Source organism: Corvus cornix, chromosome 5 (assembly GCF_000738735.6).
Source record: "Corvus cornix cornix isolate S_Up_H32 chromosome 5, ASM73873v5, whole genome shotgun sequence".
Lineage (NCBI taxonomy): Eukaryota > Metazoa > Chordata > Aves > Passeriformes > Corvidae > Corvus > Corvus cornix.
In genome coordinates, this window is record NC_046335.1 from 11,531,875 (window position 1) to 11,547,864 (window position 15,990).

General features: G+C 40.5%; 1 protein-coding gene across 10 annotated transcripts in view; it reads left to right on the forward strand.

The window, feature by feature from the left end:
• Positions 1 to 5,565, forward strand: part of BEGAIN (brain enriched guanylate kinase associated) — a 160,459-nt gene extending 154,894 nt beyond the window's left edge. For all 10 annotated transcript variants that reach the window (XM_039553158.1, XM_039553160.1, XM_039553162.1 and 7 more), the window contains one exon: positions 1,850 to 5,565. In XM_039553158.1, the coding sequence (XP_039409092.1) occupies positions 1,850 to 3,223 (1,374 nt within the window). In that variant the 3' untranslated portion in view covers positions 3,224 to 5,565. The remainder of the gene's footprint in view (positions 1 to 1,849) is intronic.
• The last annotated feature ends 10,425 nt before the right edge of the window (positions 5,566 to 15,990 follow it).

Below are 15,990 nucleotides of genomic sequence, written 5' to 3' on the forward strand. Positions count from 1 at the left end.
TAGATCAAACAGTGGTGCTACAGGATACTGAAATAAGAGCTGTCCCATACAGCATTTTCACATTCAGTTAACTGTATTTTTTTTCCTCATTTCTATGGCAATTTACACCAGGCCTATTTTACAACCTGTTTATTCAATCTTTGTTGCATCTGTACTTACTATGACTAATGTTGCTGTCTGCCAGCAGACTGGCAATGTCATTTATTTCCAATGGAAGACATATGAGTTAATTAGCAACGTAATGATTAATCCAAAATATCCTGGAAGGTCTGTTGATTGAAAAAACACTCATACTACTACAAATAACAAGAATGCCATTTCACTACATGCCTTATTTTCAACACACTGAGGTTTGAGGATTAAACCAGCTTTAAAAATTTCCCAATGAAGCTAAAAGAGGAGATCCATATCTTATACAATGTGAGACCATGACAAGGTGCAGGCACCTTAAATTTCCTTTGCCAAAAATAAAGGGGAGGGGGGCAATTACTGTTATTTGTAGTGTTCTCTCCTCTAGAGGAACAAATTTAAGGAGGAAGTGAGATTGCTAAGGTCATAAGGTTAACCACTGATGATTTTGTGAAGAGGAATTTGGTTTCTAGTTATAAAAAGAAAGTGCTGAGTAAATCAGAGTTCAGCCAAGCACTGAAGGGATAAATTCCCAAGTGGCATAAATCAACACAGATATTAAAGGAGCTATCACAATCACAAACTCAAAACTTATTCCAAACATGAATTCTTCTGATTTCCAGCAAGAAATACTGAGAAGCAACCTCTCTCACATTGCTGTCTGATCATTGATAGAGATCTGAAGTGAGCAAGGCAGATAAAATTTGACAGGAAAGCATGTTTGGTGATACCTGAGTAGGCATCCAAGGAGTGCCATCGCTCTCTCTCCTCTGGTCCACATGACAGAATTGCAGGTGAAACCACCATCCACAGCCCTGATCCTGACTTTCTAAAAAAAACCCTATATGATTTCTGATGCATAAGAGACTTGTTGATTAACTCTGTCACAGGAATCACAATATGAGTTCAGGTCTTAGTGCTTATTTCTATCAGCATGGAAGGACATGTTGAGGCTTATATGGATGGTTGATCTGACAAGCAGTGTCTGACCGAAGGGGCAAGGAAGCCAGCTTGATTTGCTTCTTCCCAGCACAGGTATAATCCTGTCACAGCAGCCAGTACCACACTATAAGTGTCAGCCAGCTTTACTGCATCTTCAAAGAGCACTGTTTATCAAATGTGATGCTGGAGGGCAGGAGCCAGTTTGGCATGGGGTTGTAGGCAAGATGAGCTCAAGGAAAGGCAAAAGAAGAACAGAATAGATCTGATCTCTTCCTCCTCCTTCCTCACCCCCAGAGAGACCTCTGCACACCCACACTCCAACTGTAAATCACACCCAAGCACACAGTCTGGAAAGTGTTGCTGTAGGCTGTAATTCCCTACCTGCCTTTTTAAGATTGTTGTTTACTACATACTTTATTTACATCAGTAAAGTAAACCTGGAAGTGCTGGGTTAACGGCTGGACTCAATGAGTGTAGAGGCCTTTCCTGACCTGAGCGATTCTATGATCATTCCTACCCAACCTGAATTAATTTGGAAGGAAACATTTCAGTTTCACATGTTATCCATGAGGGAAAGCAGATGAAGATGTACAAATATTAAGTAAACAAAGGTCATTTGATTACATTTATTTCCAGAAAGGCACAAAGATTGTGGCCATCACATTAGCCAAAGAACCATGCATAGTGAGCTATGTAATGTCATAAGCAGCACTCATCTGACAGCTCTGTTAACGTGCGCCCTTTTCTCCTTTCTCCTTGCCATCTCTTTATGTTGCAGTTGCCAACTGACTTTCAGGAAAGAGTCAGCATCCACCTGGAAAAACACGGCTGCAGCCTTTCTGTCCCCTTGTGCCACACTTCTTACACTGACACCATTCCCACTTGCGTCATTGCCAAAGTACTGGAAAAACCAGACCCCAACAGCTTGTCCTCACACTTGTCAAGCCCATCTACAAGGGATCTCAATTTTCAGGACTCCGCTGGAAAAGTCGGACAAAGACCCCAGTACAAGTCCGACATCTACTGCAGTGACACGGCCCTTTACTGCCCCGAGGAGAGGAGGAGGGAGAGGCGGCCAAGTGCAGACACGCAGGTGAAAGACGTGGGCTTCCTGCGGTCCCAAAACTCCACGGACAGCACTGTTGAAGAAGACGGTTTCCATTCCAGCTTCTCCCACGAAGCCTTCCCAGAGTACATTACCTCTCTGCCAACCTCCAGCTCCTACTCCAGCTTCAGCGTCACATCTGAGGAGAAGGAGAATGCCCAAGCCAACACTCTGACAGCCTCCCAGCAAGCGATCTACATGAGCAACCGAGACGAACTGTTTGAGAGGAAGTCACCGGCGGGTTACGAGCATCAGGGGAGCCCCAGGTTTGCCAAGCCCAAACCCGCACAGCACATGGAGCTCGCTGACGACAACGAGAACTCACCCACTTTTACCAGGACTCTGCCTCCATATGCAAATGAACCTTTTCATTTCTCAGCCATAACACCACAGCAGGCTTTAGCAAACCAGAAAATGAGGAACGAGTGCAGGAGCACCCACCTTTCAGAAGAAGACTTGCCAGGGCGATGGAGGCAGCTGAGTGTGGAGGACATTGGAGCGTACTCCTACAGGAACGCTGGCAGGCTGTCACCCTGCAGTTTCTCAGAGCAGTACTACAGCAGCCCCATCAAGAAGGGGGACAGTCGAACAAGCCCCATCTATGCTAGTTACAAAGCAGACAGCTGCTCAGAGGGAGACGACATCTGCCAAAGCAGACTTGTGGATTCTTGCTTCCTGAGAACAGACAGTGGCCTGAACATTGACATCAGCACAAGCTGTAAACAGGAAAAGTTGCCCACTTACAAAACAAAGGAATCAAGAGACCAAAAAACCGAAAGGATCACTGTCCAGTTATGCAGTAGCAAAAACATTGAAAATAGCCCAGTATTGAAAAGAGAATACGTGGATGTGAGCCCCAACAGCTCAGCAGAGTCCCTCAATCAGAGTTCAGTGGAGGCTTCAGAAATCCACCAGTCTTCCATGGATCAAGGAAGTCATTCGGGTATTCACAGCAAACAGCAGCAGTTTCAGCGGACTGGGAGCACTGGTCTGAGTCGGAAGGACAGCCTTACAAAAGCACAGTTATATGGAACCCTTCTGAACTAGGCATCTCCCCAGCTGGCAATAAGACAGCAAACAACAGGAAGGAAAGAGCATTTGATACTTCTAGTGAACAATAAGGTTCTAAGAAACAGGATTATTATAAAATATATATTCATAATGGTACTATATGTTTAAAACAAAATCTCTTCAAAAACGTTATACAGCACTTTTCACTTGACATCCTTTCCACATGGGAGACCGTCCCCTCCCCTCTTTTATAAACCTGAAATATTTTTATAAACAAAAATGTATTTATTAGACTATCCTAAGCTATTTGAGCAGAATTCTTTTCCCTTCAAGCAGGTTTCTTATTTATTTTTGTGCATGAGGCCATCTGTGCCTAAATTCTTGGAGGAAAAGGGTAAAATCATGATGGCAGTGACAAAAAAAAAATAAACCCACCTGATAAAATACCATAAAATGTCATGTGAAATCAAAACAAAAATAGTGAATTTGAAGAAGTATATTTTTTAAGAAGAATGGAATTGTATCTTAAGTTATTTCATACAAATGTATTTATGAGTGACTAATGTATGCACAAAGTGATACTAATATTTTGTTCTTTTAATCCACTGTGTTTCTGCTTTCCTATTTTTCCTTGTATACTACCTCAAAAGTAATTGAGGGTTTCTTTGTCACATTTTCTGTAGGCTTGCATTTATATTGTCTAAAATGCATGCAGTGTCATAATTAATACTGTATTTTGCATAACTTAATAAAAGACACCAGTGGATATATTTCGGGGTTGTTTTTCCCTTAATTCAATAGAACACAGAATTGCTCTGAGGGGCATCAGTCCAGCAAAAGTTGACTAAAGCTCGTGAACTGGATTGCTTTCTAAAGGAGTGTGTCTTTCTTTGTAAGCTCCAGAGAAATCTGGTTCACAGCGCATGGCCTCTGGGTGTGGGAGGGTGACTTCTCATCAGCCTGTTGAAAGTAAGAAAGGAAAAAAAATGTTTATCCAGTCTTGAGTTCACTAGAGGGTTCTGTATTTTCTGGAAAATTACTCAAAAACCAGTGATGTAAGTTCCTCCTCTATTACTTACTTACTTGACACAATCTTTTATGTCTTTAGGGCTGATACATTCCACAGTTGCCCTTTCTTCATATGTACTTGGTATTTCTAACAGTGATTTTTCTAAAGCCTAAGGAAAGTCTGGCTGTCTGTAGCCTTTACCCCTGAGTCTGAGAAGATGTATTTTTACCTGTACTTTTGGCATTTCCTCCACTGACTTTTCTGTTTCTCACCATTTCACCATAATGGAGAGTACAACTGGGACAGGAGGAAAAGGAAGAGAGCAAAAGGAGAGGAGGAGAAAAACAAAAAGTAGAGAGATGAAATCCTGTGGATTTTCTTTCTGGCTTCAGTATTCCTGCTTGGTAAGAGGTAGAACACAGCAAAAAATATTTAATAATTATTTTATGTCATGTTCATATATCCTATACTTAAAATACTGAATCTCGATAGCTCATGTATGGGGGAAGCCCTCGCTTAGTGCAATATGTGGTAGTAATCAGTAAGATCACTGTGGAAATATAAACTAGCTCCTTGTAAAGCTAAAATAATGATCTATTCAGTAGCTATTAAGAAAATATACTTTTTCTGCTGATTCTCTGAAAGCAGTTACCTGGCAACTAACTATGAACCAGGACTACTGAACTGTTCATTTCCCACATAAGCACCTTCAATCATGAGGCCACAGATTCAATGCATTTGGTATGAATATCTCCCATTGCCCTCCATTTTCTTCATGGATAATATAAAAATTTTACCATTATTGATGTGTGCAAGTACTTGCTGTGCTGTCTGATCAGGCATCAAGTCCCTGCAGTTCCTCCAGGGTCTATTGCAGCACCATGGAGAACAACAGTAGCAAATAATATCACACAGGTAAGGCATGAGATAGCCCCAAAGTGGTGCTCATTTCAGTACAAAAGCTGTCACAGGCCTTGTGGTTTTACACTCCCAAACTTGCTCACAGTGAGTGTGAGAGGTAGGGCAAGCTGCAAATAATTCCATGAAGTAGACAATAAACACATACAATGAGCTTTCCAAAGGCCAAGGGCTTCTTATGGCAGGATGTGACCTGCAGTAAATTGACTTGGAGATCCAGAAGAGCTGTTATTTCCCCTTCGAAACACGAAGATAGAAAACAGATATAAAAAAATCCTCACTGTTGACTCATCCAGGTATGTAAAATTTAGACAATCCCTAAGGCAAGGCATTCATTTCTCTGGTCAATGAATACAAGGATTTGTATGGAAGAAGTGAAAATTAACTGTTATCTCACCTAAGAAAATATGTAAGCTACAGAACAGTAAATTGTCTCATTTATGAACTGGAACACAGTGTCAGAATAATCCTTTTATAATATTGTTCATTATTTGACTTAAAGTGCTATTTTGGCAATTACACAGAATTACATTTCTGCTAGATACTGTATCTCTGATTATTTAATATCCTGTTCTATTATATTCTTTCATACTATTGCAGTTTCAAAGTCTGCTTCTATGCTTCACTTGACTCTTTTTCTCAGTTTATGTGAGCTAATACATAGATTAAAACCAGCCTTTTCAGTCAATTAGTACTGGGTGTTTTTATAAAATAGCCTATAACCTTGTAACATTTTTCTGTAATGAATTCTGTTACAGAACAATATATTACCCTGTATTTCAACTGAATCAATCAAAATTACTATAAAATTTATTAGCTTTAATGTGTTGATTTAAATTTCTCCTTAATTAGAAAAACTGACAATATGTTTGCTAATTTCCTATGAGCATGGGAAACACTTTTAATAATTCATCAAAATTTTCTCAGATTTACAGGTATACCATGGTTTGGTTTAATTTTTCCAAACAAAAATAACTTTGAAAGATTATAATAAAGGATTTAGTCCCAGAATTTTGGGGTTAATTTTGTCACATTCAGTTTAGATTTATTGGGACATCCACAGAGAGAGATCTGAGGCATAAGGCCAGAATGATGATAGGTGTTTTCACAATAAATTTTTATTTGTACTAATGTCTTAATTTTTTGCTTGCCTTCAGTTTTCACACGAGGAGAAAGTAACCCAAAAAAATCATGATGAGTTTTAGAGTATGTCATTGGAGATATTTAAAGCAGCCTACAGAGCTCTGCTGTGCCATCAGACAGTCTGTTTGTACAGACTTACAGTCACCGAGATTTTAAGAGATTGAAACTTGTTAAAAAGAGACAAAGGCAGAGAATAAGTTTTAACCCAGATGAAAGGGGTAATAGATCTGTCTGGCACCACGTTTCTCAGAGCACTTACGTTCTCTGGGACTTTTCTGATAGAGAACAGCTGGCTTCCCTTTTTCATTCAAGTAGAGGTGATTTGATAAACTTTACTCTTATGTTCATTTAATGACAAGAGTCTCCAGAAATGCAAAGCAACAGATCTTCAGCCAAAGTGCCACAGACCCCTCCACTCCAGTGGCTGAGAATTTGCTATGAAATACCTTTTCCCAAGGACATAAATGTGCAATTTTCTCTTAAGCATTATTAGAATGCCAAGGTGTCTGCATGCTGACACAAAAACGACATCAAATTCTGTATGCAGGGTTTGTAGGTAACTATGGCAGGAATTTTGATTTGATTAATTATTTCATTTGCTGTAAGTGAGAACAGAAAGAGTGAGTAAAAGAAGTGGCAAGTCCCCAACAGTGCAGTGAAGCAGAAGATGAAAAATGTCATTTTAATGAATGAAAACCGAAAGCAGAATGTAGATGACACAGAACACTGATCGGGGGAAAACAAAAGGCGCTGAAAGAAATCAGAGTGAGGCATATTGAATCACATATCAAAGCAGACAAGACTACCAAAATACTACTAGGGATATGGGGTACAATGCACCAGGAATAACAGACCAAAGCTATTATGAAATGGAAAGCAGATGCATTTTTGAGATGTTTTCTTACTCCAAATTAAGCTTTAAAAAAGGTACATAATCTCAATAATTATGAATAATGCAGGTCCCTTTTGTTAAGCTTTTTAGAAGTCTAAAATTTTTAAGTTTAAACCATGGCAAGCCATAACATAGGTCATTTTCAACTCAACAGTTTCTAACTTCTTCACCCAAACTAGAAAATTAATCAAACTGAACCTTTCCCCTTCCAGCACTTTTAATTAAAAAGAATTTTCACTTTATAATCTATCACATAGCGTGATTATGCAGCTACTTAGAGTAATTTCCCCTTGTTTAATTTTAAAGTACTAATTGGCATCCTTTGGATTTTCATATAAAATTCTTATCCCCCATTCATGTTTGCAACCTTGTAATCTTTACAGACCATTACTATATGTCTCCTTAAATATTGCTTAAATTATGTAAATGTAGTCCTCTCCGATTTTTTCTTGGAAGACACTCCTCTCAGGACACTAACTGCTTCTTATTCTCTTTAAGGAACACCCTCCTCACCTTTCCAATGCTGAATACCATAACATTTTAATATGAACAATGAGCTGTTCAAATCCCCTATACAAAAGTGCAGTTCAAGGAAAGGGGAGGACCACAGAGATTGGAGTGGCTTCTAATGACTGTACATGCTGATCTGTAAGCATTAAGTCATGGCATGTTGTCTACATGGTCTTGTATCAACATTACCAGAAGCTTTTCATTGTTTTCCCAATCTTCCCTCCATGTCTTTGAAAACAAACTTCATTGTTATAAAACAACTCTGGCTATTCAGTCATTCTTTACCAGACTGTCATTCATTCCAGCTCCTCTCACATTATTTTCTCTTTGGTATTTTCTTTTTGCTGTATTTTAGTAACTGAGAGGGTTTGTTCAGCTGCAGTTAAAAATAATAATTTGAATATTCATGCAATGAAAGGTTTTGCTGCTTTCGTACCCCACAAGACCTTAGACAGCAGCTTAATGTCCAGTGCAGCAAAGTTTTGGAAGGCTGTTGTTCCAAGAGCCCCTGAGGTCTCTCTTCCCCAGGCTCCTGCAGCCCCCGTGCTGCAAAGGGCACTTTGCTTTCTGCCAGATGGGAGCTCCTTAAGGATGCTGTCGGCCCCATATCCCACACCTGTGGGGAGTGGTAAAGCCCCTCCCACCCCCGCTTGCTGAGGCAAGGGTCATCCCTGCAGAATGTTACTCTATCCCAGAGTAGGGAGAACATCTTCATCTGCAAGGGCCAAAACAAGATGCATGGGTACAAGATGCAACTGTTGGAAAATATCCTTGATGGGAGTTAAATGCCTTCTCAACAACACACCCATCACGATACATATACACTAATACTCTAACCAGGATAATTCAGAAAAATTCTAATCTTTGAAGTCAGCTCTAATGAATAAATATTTAAATATATTCACCCGTCTCAATTTTTCCTTTGCAATTTATGAGTCAGAGCAGACATGCACGAGCTGCAGAGCCTCAGCAGTATTTACTACACCCAGATGAGCTATGACAGCGCTATGATTTAGAAGAAGAGAAACAGCACCAAGTCCCAGAATCATTAAATTTGTAATGTCAATGTCAGCCAGAGTCCTTTCCATTCCAGATCTTCGCATGTGACACTGCAAAACAGATCACAAGGAATAAAAGCATCGTCAGCACATAAGGGTTATAAATTTCAGTGGGGTCCCACTCAAGAGGTTTTTTGTTAAAGTAGAGCTTTTATTGTTACAATAGAATTCCTCTTGGTCTGGAGACCAGTTGCATAGGGTGACATGAGGAGGAAGACCTACACTGAAAGTCCAGACAGCATAGAACCCCTCACCTCAAGAAACCACTGTGCCACTGACCTGAGGAGATGGGGACAACAGCAACAGCACTTCTAACTGATAAATTACTAGTGTTGAATCTGGTGGGATTATTTTTGGCAGGGAGATAAATCCAGGCTTATGTTCACTTGACTCAAATTTGACAATTTATTTCAATGGGCCTTCAGCACTTCACGATCTTTATCCTCCACAAATGAGGGAAATGCTCTTATCCCCAAAGCCCTGGGAGTTACACTAAGATGACATGTCTAATCCCAGAGAGATAGTAAGGAGTTATCTATTTTAGTGTTAGCAGATTTTAAGGCTCTTGGCCTTTTGCCTATGTTATAACTTGAGAAACAGATAAAGAACAAAAGCTCAAGTTCTCAAGCTCAGCCTCAGCACAGGAACTGAATCATCATTTTCTGATTCATCCCCACTTACCTGTGCTTACAGAGTCCACAATAGCCTGAAGGTGAGGAAGGAAAGACCTGACACTGGAAGAAAGAAAATTCAGAAATTAATCTGTGCATCCAAACTGTTAAAAGGCCAAATTATTTCTAAGACAGTCATGCTTGTCTACAATAAAACTGGGGTTTTTTCCGTATTTTGCCCAGAGAATACACAGAATGCCAGAGAAAATATGTAACTGAGCTGAGAACTTGCACCTTTCTATTTTGAACCAACTTGGATTTTCCTGACAAGCTGTAAGGGTAGATAAGGGAATGGAGGCAGAGCAAGGATGATTGCTCTGTCAGCACAAAATGCAGTAAAACATTCCAGTCACAGCACTTACTGTATTCCCCTGATTTTTAGGGAGCATTATGAAAAGTCCCAGGAAAAGGTTTTCAGAAACACATACCATTTTCTTTCAATCTTATTTTGGCTTTTTCCCCCACCTCTTTTTAAAGAGAAAAAAAAATCTTGTTCTGCAAGCTGCAGTGATATGGGGTTTTTTGCTAGAGCTGTCAATCCTGCCTATAAAAACCTGACTTGTGTCAGTAGGGAAAAACAATCCTGAAATTAAATCAGTTTAACAGAATAACATTTGCTACTCAAGGAGAAATGGTCTAATTGAAAAGAATGCCAGTAAACAGCTCAGTACTGAGATTTCAGAGCCCAGAAAGCCAAGGTGTGGGAACACAAGAAATCCAGTGAAGTCACACTTTGCAAAGACCCTGAACAAGTATTTTATTTAAAATAGGTTTGGACTGCCTTTTACTTTTCTTTCATTCTCTATTGATGATGAAGATGAAATGCACTTTTTGGCACTCCAGATGACACCAATTAAACTTGATTTCTTGCTTCAGATCATAACTCCACTTGTCTCTGACTTCTAAGACTAGTTTGTTTTGAGCTTTAAATTTCTGCTTTGTTTAGAGAGAAAGTGTTGCTCCGACTCAAACACCCTAACTTTCAACTCATGAAAATGCACACACAAGTCCCAAGCCCTACCAAATAGGTAATTTGTCCAACGTTTGTATTTTATCCTTATAAAAAGTTAGGGTAATTCTTCTATCTTTTTATCCTTTAAGCTTATGAAGGATGGATTGTCTCTCATTACTTGATTATACAGTACTTGACATAATAGTCTCTTGATTATAATTGCATATGCCATGCATATTCCATTACCTGCCTACCATTACCAAATACTATGGTTTCTTATCCTTAGTATTTTTTTCCCTTTTAATGTGAAATCTAGCATTTCCTATTCACAGGTCAGTCCCTGGGCTTCAACACCTCACACCTATGCATGCCTCGTATAGAGAAATGAAGGGGACTATTTGAACTACCAGTATTTGAACAAAGTCCATTACCCTGGGCTCTCCCTTTCCCTTGCTAGGCCTTTCTCCTTGCAAAGCTTCTTAAACTGAAAGAGCAGAAGCCTCAGCATACAGTATTTGGAAATTACTACAGAACAGCTGGGCTCCACCTCATTTTTCCACAGGCACTGACACTGCATGTGTCATATTTCTCAACACTCTGCAGTTTATCTTTATACTCGCAAGCCAGAGCTATTTATCAATCCACACACACAAAAAAATCTATTCAAAAGAAGGCACCACCCTGGCCACACCTACATTCTTCCATTAGTGCCATCCACTCTAGCTGAACATCGATACTTAGGAATTGCTCTAGATATTCTCCTGCTGAGTGGGTAAAGTTTCACACAGCTGTTGAAAGAAATAGCTCTTCCTGGAGAAAAATAACCCAAACAAACAAAACAGGGAAGACTTCAGAGAAGCAAGACTGCTCAGACAGCGCACTGGACTGGACTGGTGCAGCTGCTAAAGAGGTGATAAGGAAGTACCCCCCCATCTAAAAAAGGGCTTTCCACTTCATTGGAGAGCACACTCACTCTCTGCAGGAGCTGCACAGCTGGCAAGAGCCTGGGAGAAGCCTCATGACTGTAACATGGCTGGCAGACAGCAACTAGCAGTCTCTCAGCTACTCTTTCAGAGGCTGGTGACAGTCAGATTTTGATCACATTTGAACCAGCACAAGTCTCAGATGATGCCTTTAAGGCTCTCAGTTGCTCTACAGATGCTGTAGTAATAGCTGTATCCACACAGCAACATTTCCTCATTACATCAGTGATGGAGATTCCATGGGCTGTCCAGGCAGGTTTTGAAATCTGTGGCATGAATAGTGCAAGGGACTGGACAGCTGTGAATACTTGGTGAGAGTGGGAGGAGGTAAAATGTAAGGCAAGAACACAAGAGAGAGGCATGTCTCCATCTCATATCTTGGGGTACACAATCCTAGCCTAGGACTGCACAGCGACACAAAACAGACAACAGAATGAAATGAGATTCATCAGAAAATATGGGAGAAACAGCAACCAAGCCTGGGAACCTCCCAGACCCTCAGGATCCAGACTACAGATATCTTTGCCATTAATATTGCTGAGTCTGCTGCCTGTTGTCCAAGAAATAGAGACTGGAAATCAAGAGAGGATTCTGTTTTCCTGAAGGCTCACAGGGCAGACCTGAGAAAATCATGGTGCCCCCTGATGTTGCAGAACCACATCTGCAGAGCAGGCACCAGGTCAGCAGCTCCTCAGAAGTGTATAACAATGATGAAAAAAACATATGGCATAGCTTGACTTGCCTGTCAAAATTTTTCCTATTTAATGGTGGTGTCAGAGTCAGGCTTCTCCCTCATTGTGCTGGCTGAATCAATCAATTTTTCTCTGCTCCAGCCCTATGTGTGTCAGGCAGGAGCTACCCACTGCATTCAAATGTTATCATTTCGACATTCATCAGCATTTTCTCTCCTCTCTCGGCACTAGTGAAAGTTTTCATGCCACAGTTTATTTACAGTACATTCAATTCATGCCTCTAGCCATTCTAGAGACTTCCCACACACCAAGTCTTATAAAGGCTTTAGGGCTCATTTTAAACCTACTGAAGATGCACAGACTGTGCTCTCTGGCTGTGGAACGTCACATTTAATTGCCTTACACATTTGAATCACATTAAAATTATTCAGGAATTTATACAAATTAGAATACAAACTGTAGATAAACTACTGATCTTGATCCTTGTCAGCATAAGCCTCCCAGCAGCTACAGCGACCTGAGTTCTATTTAACAAATGATTTTCCATTGGACTGTTATGTTGGGATTGTTTGCCTAGAAAAATAGCAGAGATTTTTGCTGGGCCAGTCACTTATCTTTGCATGCGTGCCCATATCTTTAATTGGAGGAAGATATTTTCCACCATATAGCTTGCAAAGGTATATGTATTATTTCCAATACTTATATACATATATTATTATATAACTACATTGTGACAATTTCATTTCCACTGAAATTATTTTATTAATAATTTAGATGAGTTTCAATCCTGCAGCAAGAGCATTTGGCATTTGGTCTGAAACTTGAAAAGTGAATAGGCTGCACTATAAAAGCAAGGTGTACACTTCTTACCCCAGCCACAGAACAGACATTAAATTCAGATTGCTAACAAAAATAAAAGCCTAATTTAAAGAGAGAAAATAATCAGTACAGAAAACTGTACAATAACATTACATTGGGAAACAAATGTGTCTGTTAAGCAGTGTAATTCCTTGAAAGATGAGGAACTGGTTCCCCTGGATGCTGCTTTCCTTGCAGGAAGTACTACTGCCTCAGATGGTTGCAGCCCACAGCAGAGATGTCATTATGTTAGGCTGACATCTGACGTGTTCAGCCTCCTGCAATATGAGATCTGCTTGCTATTTTCCTTTTCACAACAGAGGTTCAAGGCAACCTATTAGCTCAATTTCCTTTATTTATTGCACTAAAGTGTTCAAAACACTTCCTGAAAACACTACTGCAATACAAAAGTGGATAGCAGCTTGCTTTTCTTCTCCAAATGGTACCCTTTGTTTCTGCTTCCCAGAATTTCTGCAGAGGGACAGTTTTGTCACAGGCTTAGATGCTTCTTGGTTAAAGGTGTGTAAATAAACACCTCACCATGTGCCTGTGCCTTGGGACCACGTAGACTACACAACTAGTGGTGATGATGTCCTGGTTTCAGCAGAAGAAAGACATGGACCTGTTGAATTGGATCCAGAGGACAGCCATGACCAGTACCCAAGGGCTGGAGCCCCTGAGGAAAGGTTGAGAAAGCAGGAGTTGTTCAGATTGGAGGAGAGAAGGCTCTGTGGAGATCTGTGTGACCCTCCAGTACTTACAGGGGTCTTATAAAAGAGAGGGAGAACAACTCTTTACACAGTGATAGGACAAGAAGGAACAAGGGTTTTAAACTAAAAGAAAAGAAATTTCGATTAGATGTTAGGAAGAAATTCTTTACTGTGCAGGTGGCAAGGCACTGACACAGCTGGCCCAGAGAAGCTGTGGATGCTCCATCCCTGGAAGTGTTCAAGACCAGGCTGGATGGGGCCTTGAGCAACCTGGTCTGGTGGAAGGTGTCCCTGCACATGGCAGGGGGTTGGAACTGGATGGGCTTTAAGGTCCCTTCCAACCCAAGCCTTGATATGATTCTCCAAAACCTTGTAAGAACAATTTCCAAAGTAAGCTTGAGAAACGCCATACAAATGCAGCAGAGAGACTTTCAATTACAAACACCTGTGGCTAGCCCAATGGAGGGTCTCTCCTGTAGCCATCACAAGGGTATTTCAGCTGCTTGATGATGCAGAGGAGGGCTGAGCACTCAACCTTCACCTTCTGATGCCATGATGAATTTTACCTTTTCTTTTATACCCCTGTTATACCTTTTTACAACTTCTGTATTCCTGGTGCTTTTTGCCTACATTCTTGGACTTGTTTGTCAAGCTGAGAGACTAAACATTTTAAAAGTTTTGTACTTAGGGATCAGTGTGCCCTAGACCCCAAGGTCCTCTCCAAAACACATTCTGTAAACTAAGATAGAACCATCCAGGGGAAGGCTCCTTGGAGAGGGGGGGCTCATTCAAGCCTCTCACTGGGGAATCTTTGATAGATATGCTAATTAGTAAGACCTATAATGTTATACCAGATCTTTTGTGGGGGTGTGCATTGAGGTGCATTTCACCTGGACGTAGTGCACCTAAGGATCCTTAAAATAAATACCAAGGTAAAATCCCTTTTTCCCTTCTAACCATGTTTGACTTTTGATTTTAAGACCAGGAAAAGGCCTTCCAGCCTCCTCTGGTTCCCCCTTCCCTCTGCACAATGGTGAAGAGCCCTGTGAGGGCTGTCCAGGCACAACACATTGCTCAGACAGAGCTGGCTCTGCTGTTGAGAGGACACTGCTCTGCCACACAGCCTTCCAGCACATGGGACCTGAAATGAAACCCCCCCCTCTGGGAAGCTACAGAGACAAGTGGCAAATGCATTATGCTTTTCTCACCCTAATGGCTTCTCCTGTGGAGTTCTGTGGCAAGACTTCAGGACCTCTTATTCTATAATCAATCCAATAAAATAATACATTATTTTACCTTTGCAGTGTTTTACAGTGATAAAGCAGAAGAGGTTCAAGCCTACCATCTACATCCTAGATGCACCAGTAGTTAATAGAGGTATTAAAGAGAAACCAAGCTTTATCATCTTACTGGTTGCACATAACATTAGAAAATGTTCCTAAAAAGCTGCCTGGATGACAGGCTGTTTTCTGGAAAACTAGGCACCACACCTATATGAACACAAAATAATGTGTTACATGTATGCCTTGTTCACAAAGTAGCCTCATGTTATTTCTCTGATGGGAGATGGCATTCCAAACAGAGGGGTCAGTGGTGCCTCTGTTGTGTCAATATGTACTTAACAGCATTCCAGCCACAAATACATCCACCACACTTTAGCGTGTTCTCTACAGGCCAGAAAAAACTGATGGATGAAAGTCTCCCAGCTTCAGGTTTCTATGTAGTTGTGCCCATGAAGGGAAAGGTGCATCACAGGCATTCAAAGATGTCCTGAGGAGCAATTGAGGAATGACAAACACAGAAATAATAGAAGCAGCAGAGGGGAAAAAAACCCAAGGAAACACAAAGCAATTTAAAGCAATTCTTGAGATGTGTTGCAAAAGTTATATTTAAAAGCAGAAAGAAGAGGTGAGCACAGGATGTTGTGAGGGTTAGACCTGCAACGTGATTTTCTGTGGAAGCCTTTATTGGAATTCCTGCACACTTACAGTGACCAGTGACTTCATGGATGGGACTGTGTCCTGTGTGAACATAAAAATAAATCTCCCAGATAATGTCATAACACTTCAAATATACTTGTCATGAATTTTTCTCCCAGACATTCAGAGTAGTACACGCTCAAAAGGGAATGATTGTAGAATTTGAAATGTAAGGATTCAGAGAGCAAATTGATGTCTAATTATGAATGCTAAAAATAAAAACAGAGCTATTAATTTCAGAAGCAAATGATGAGCCCTTATGTTATGAAGAAAAATATTCCTCTAGAAAATATCTGAAGAGTCCATTGATATTTTTTCTATAATTTACTCAAATTACTGCCAAAATTTTCCTCTGACACTCTCATGAAACTATTTTGTATTCACTCATGCACTTGCCACCTTTCAAGATGACCTCAGGTTCAGGAATA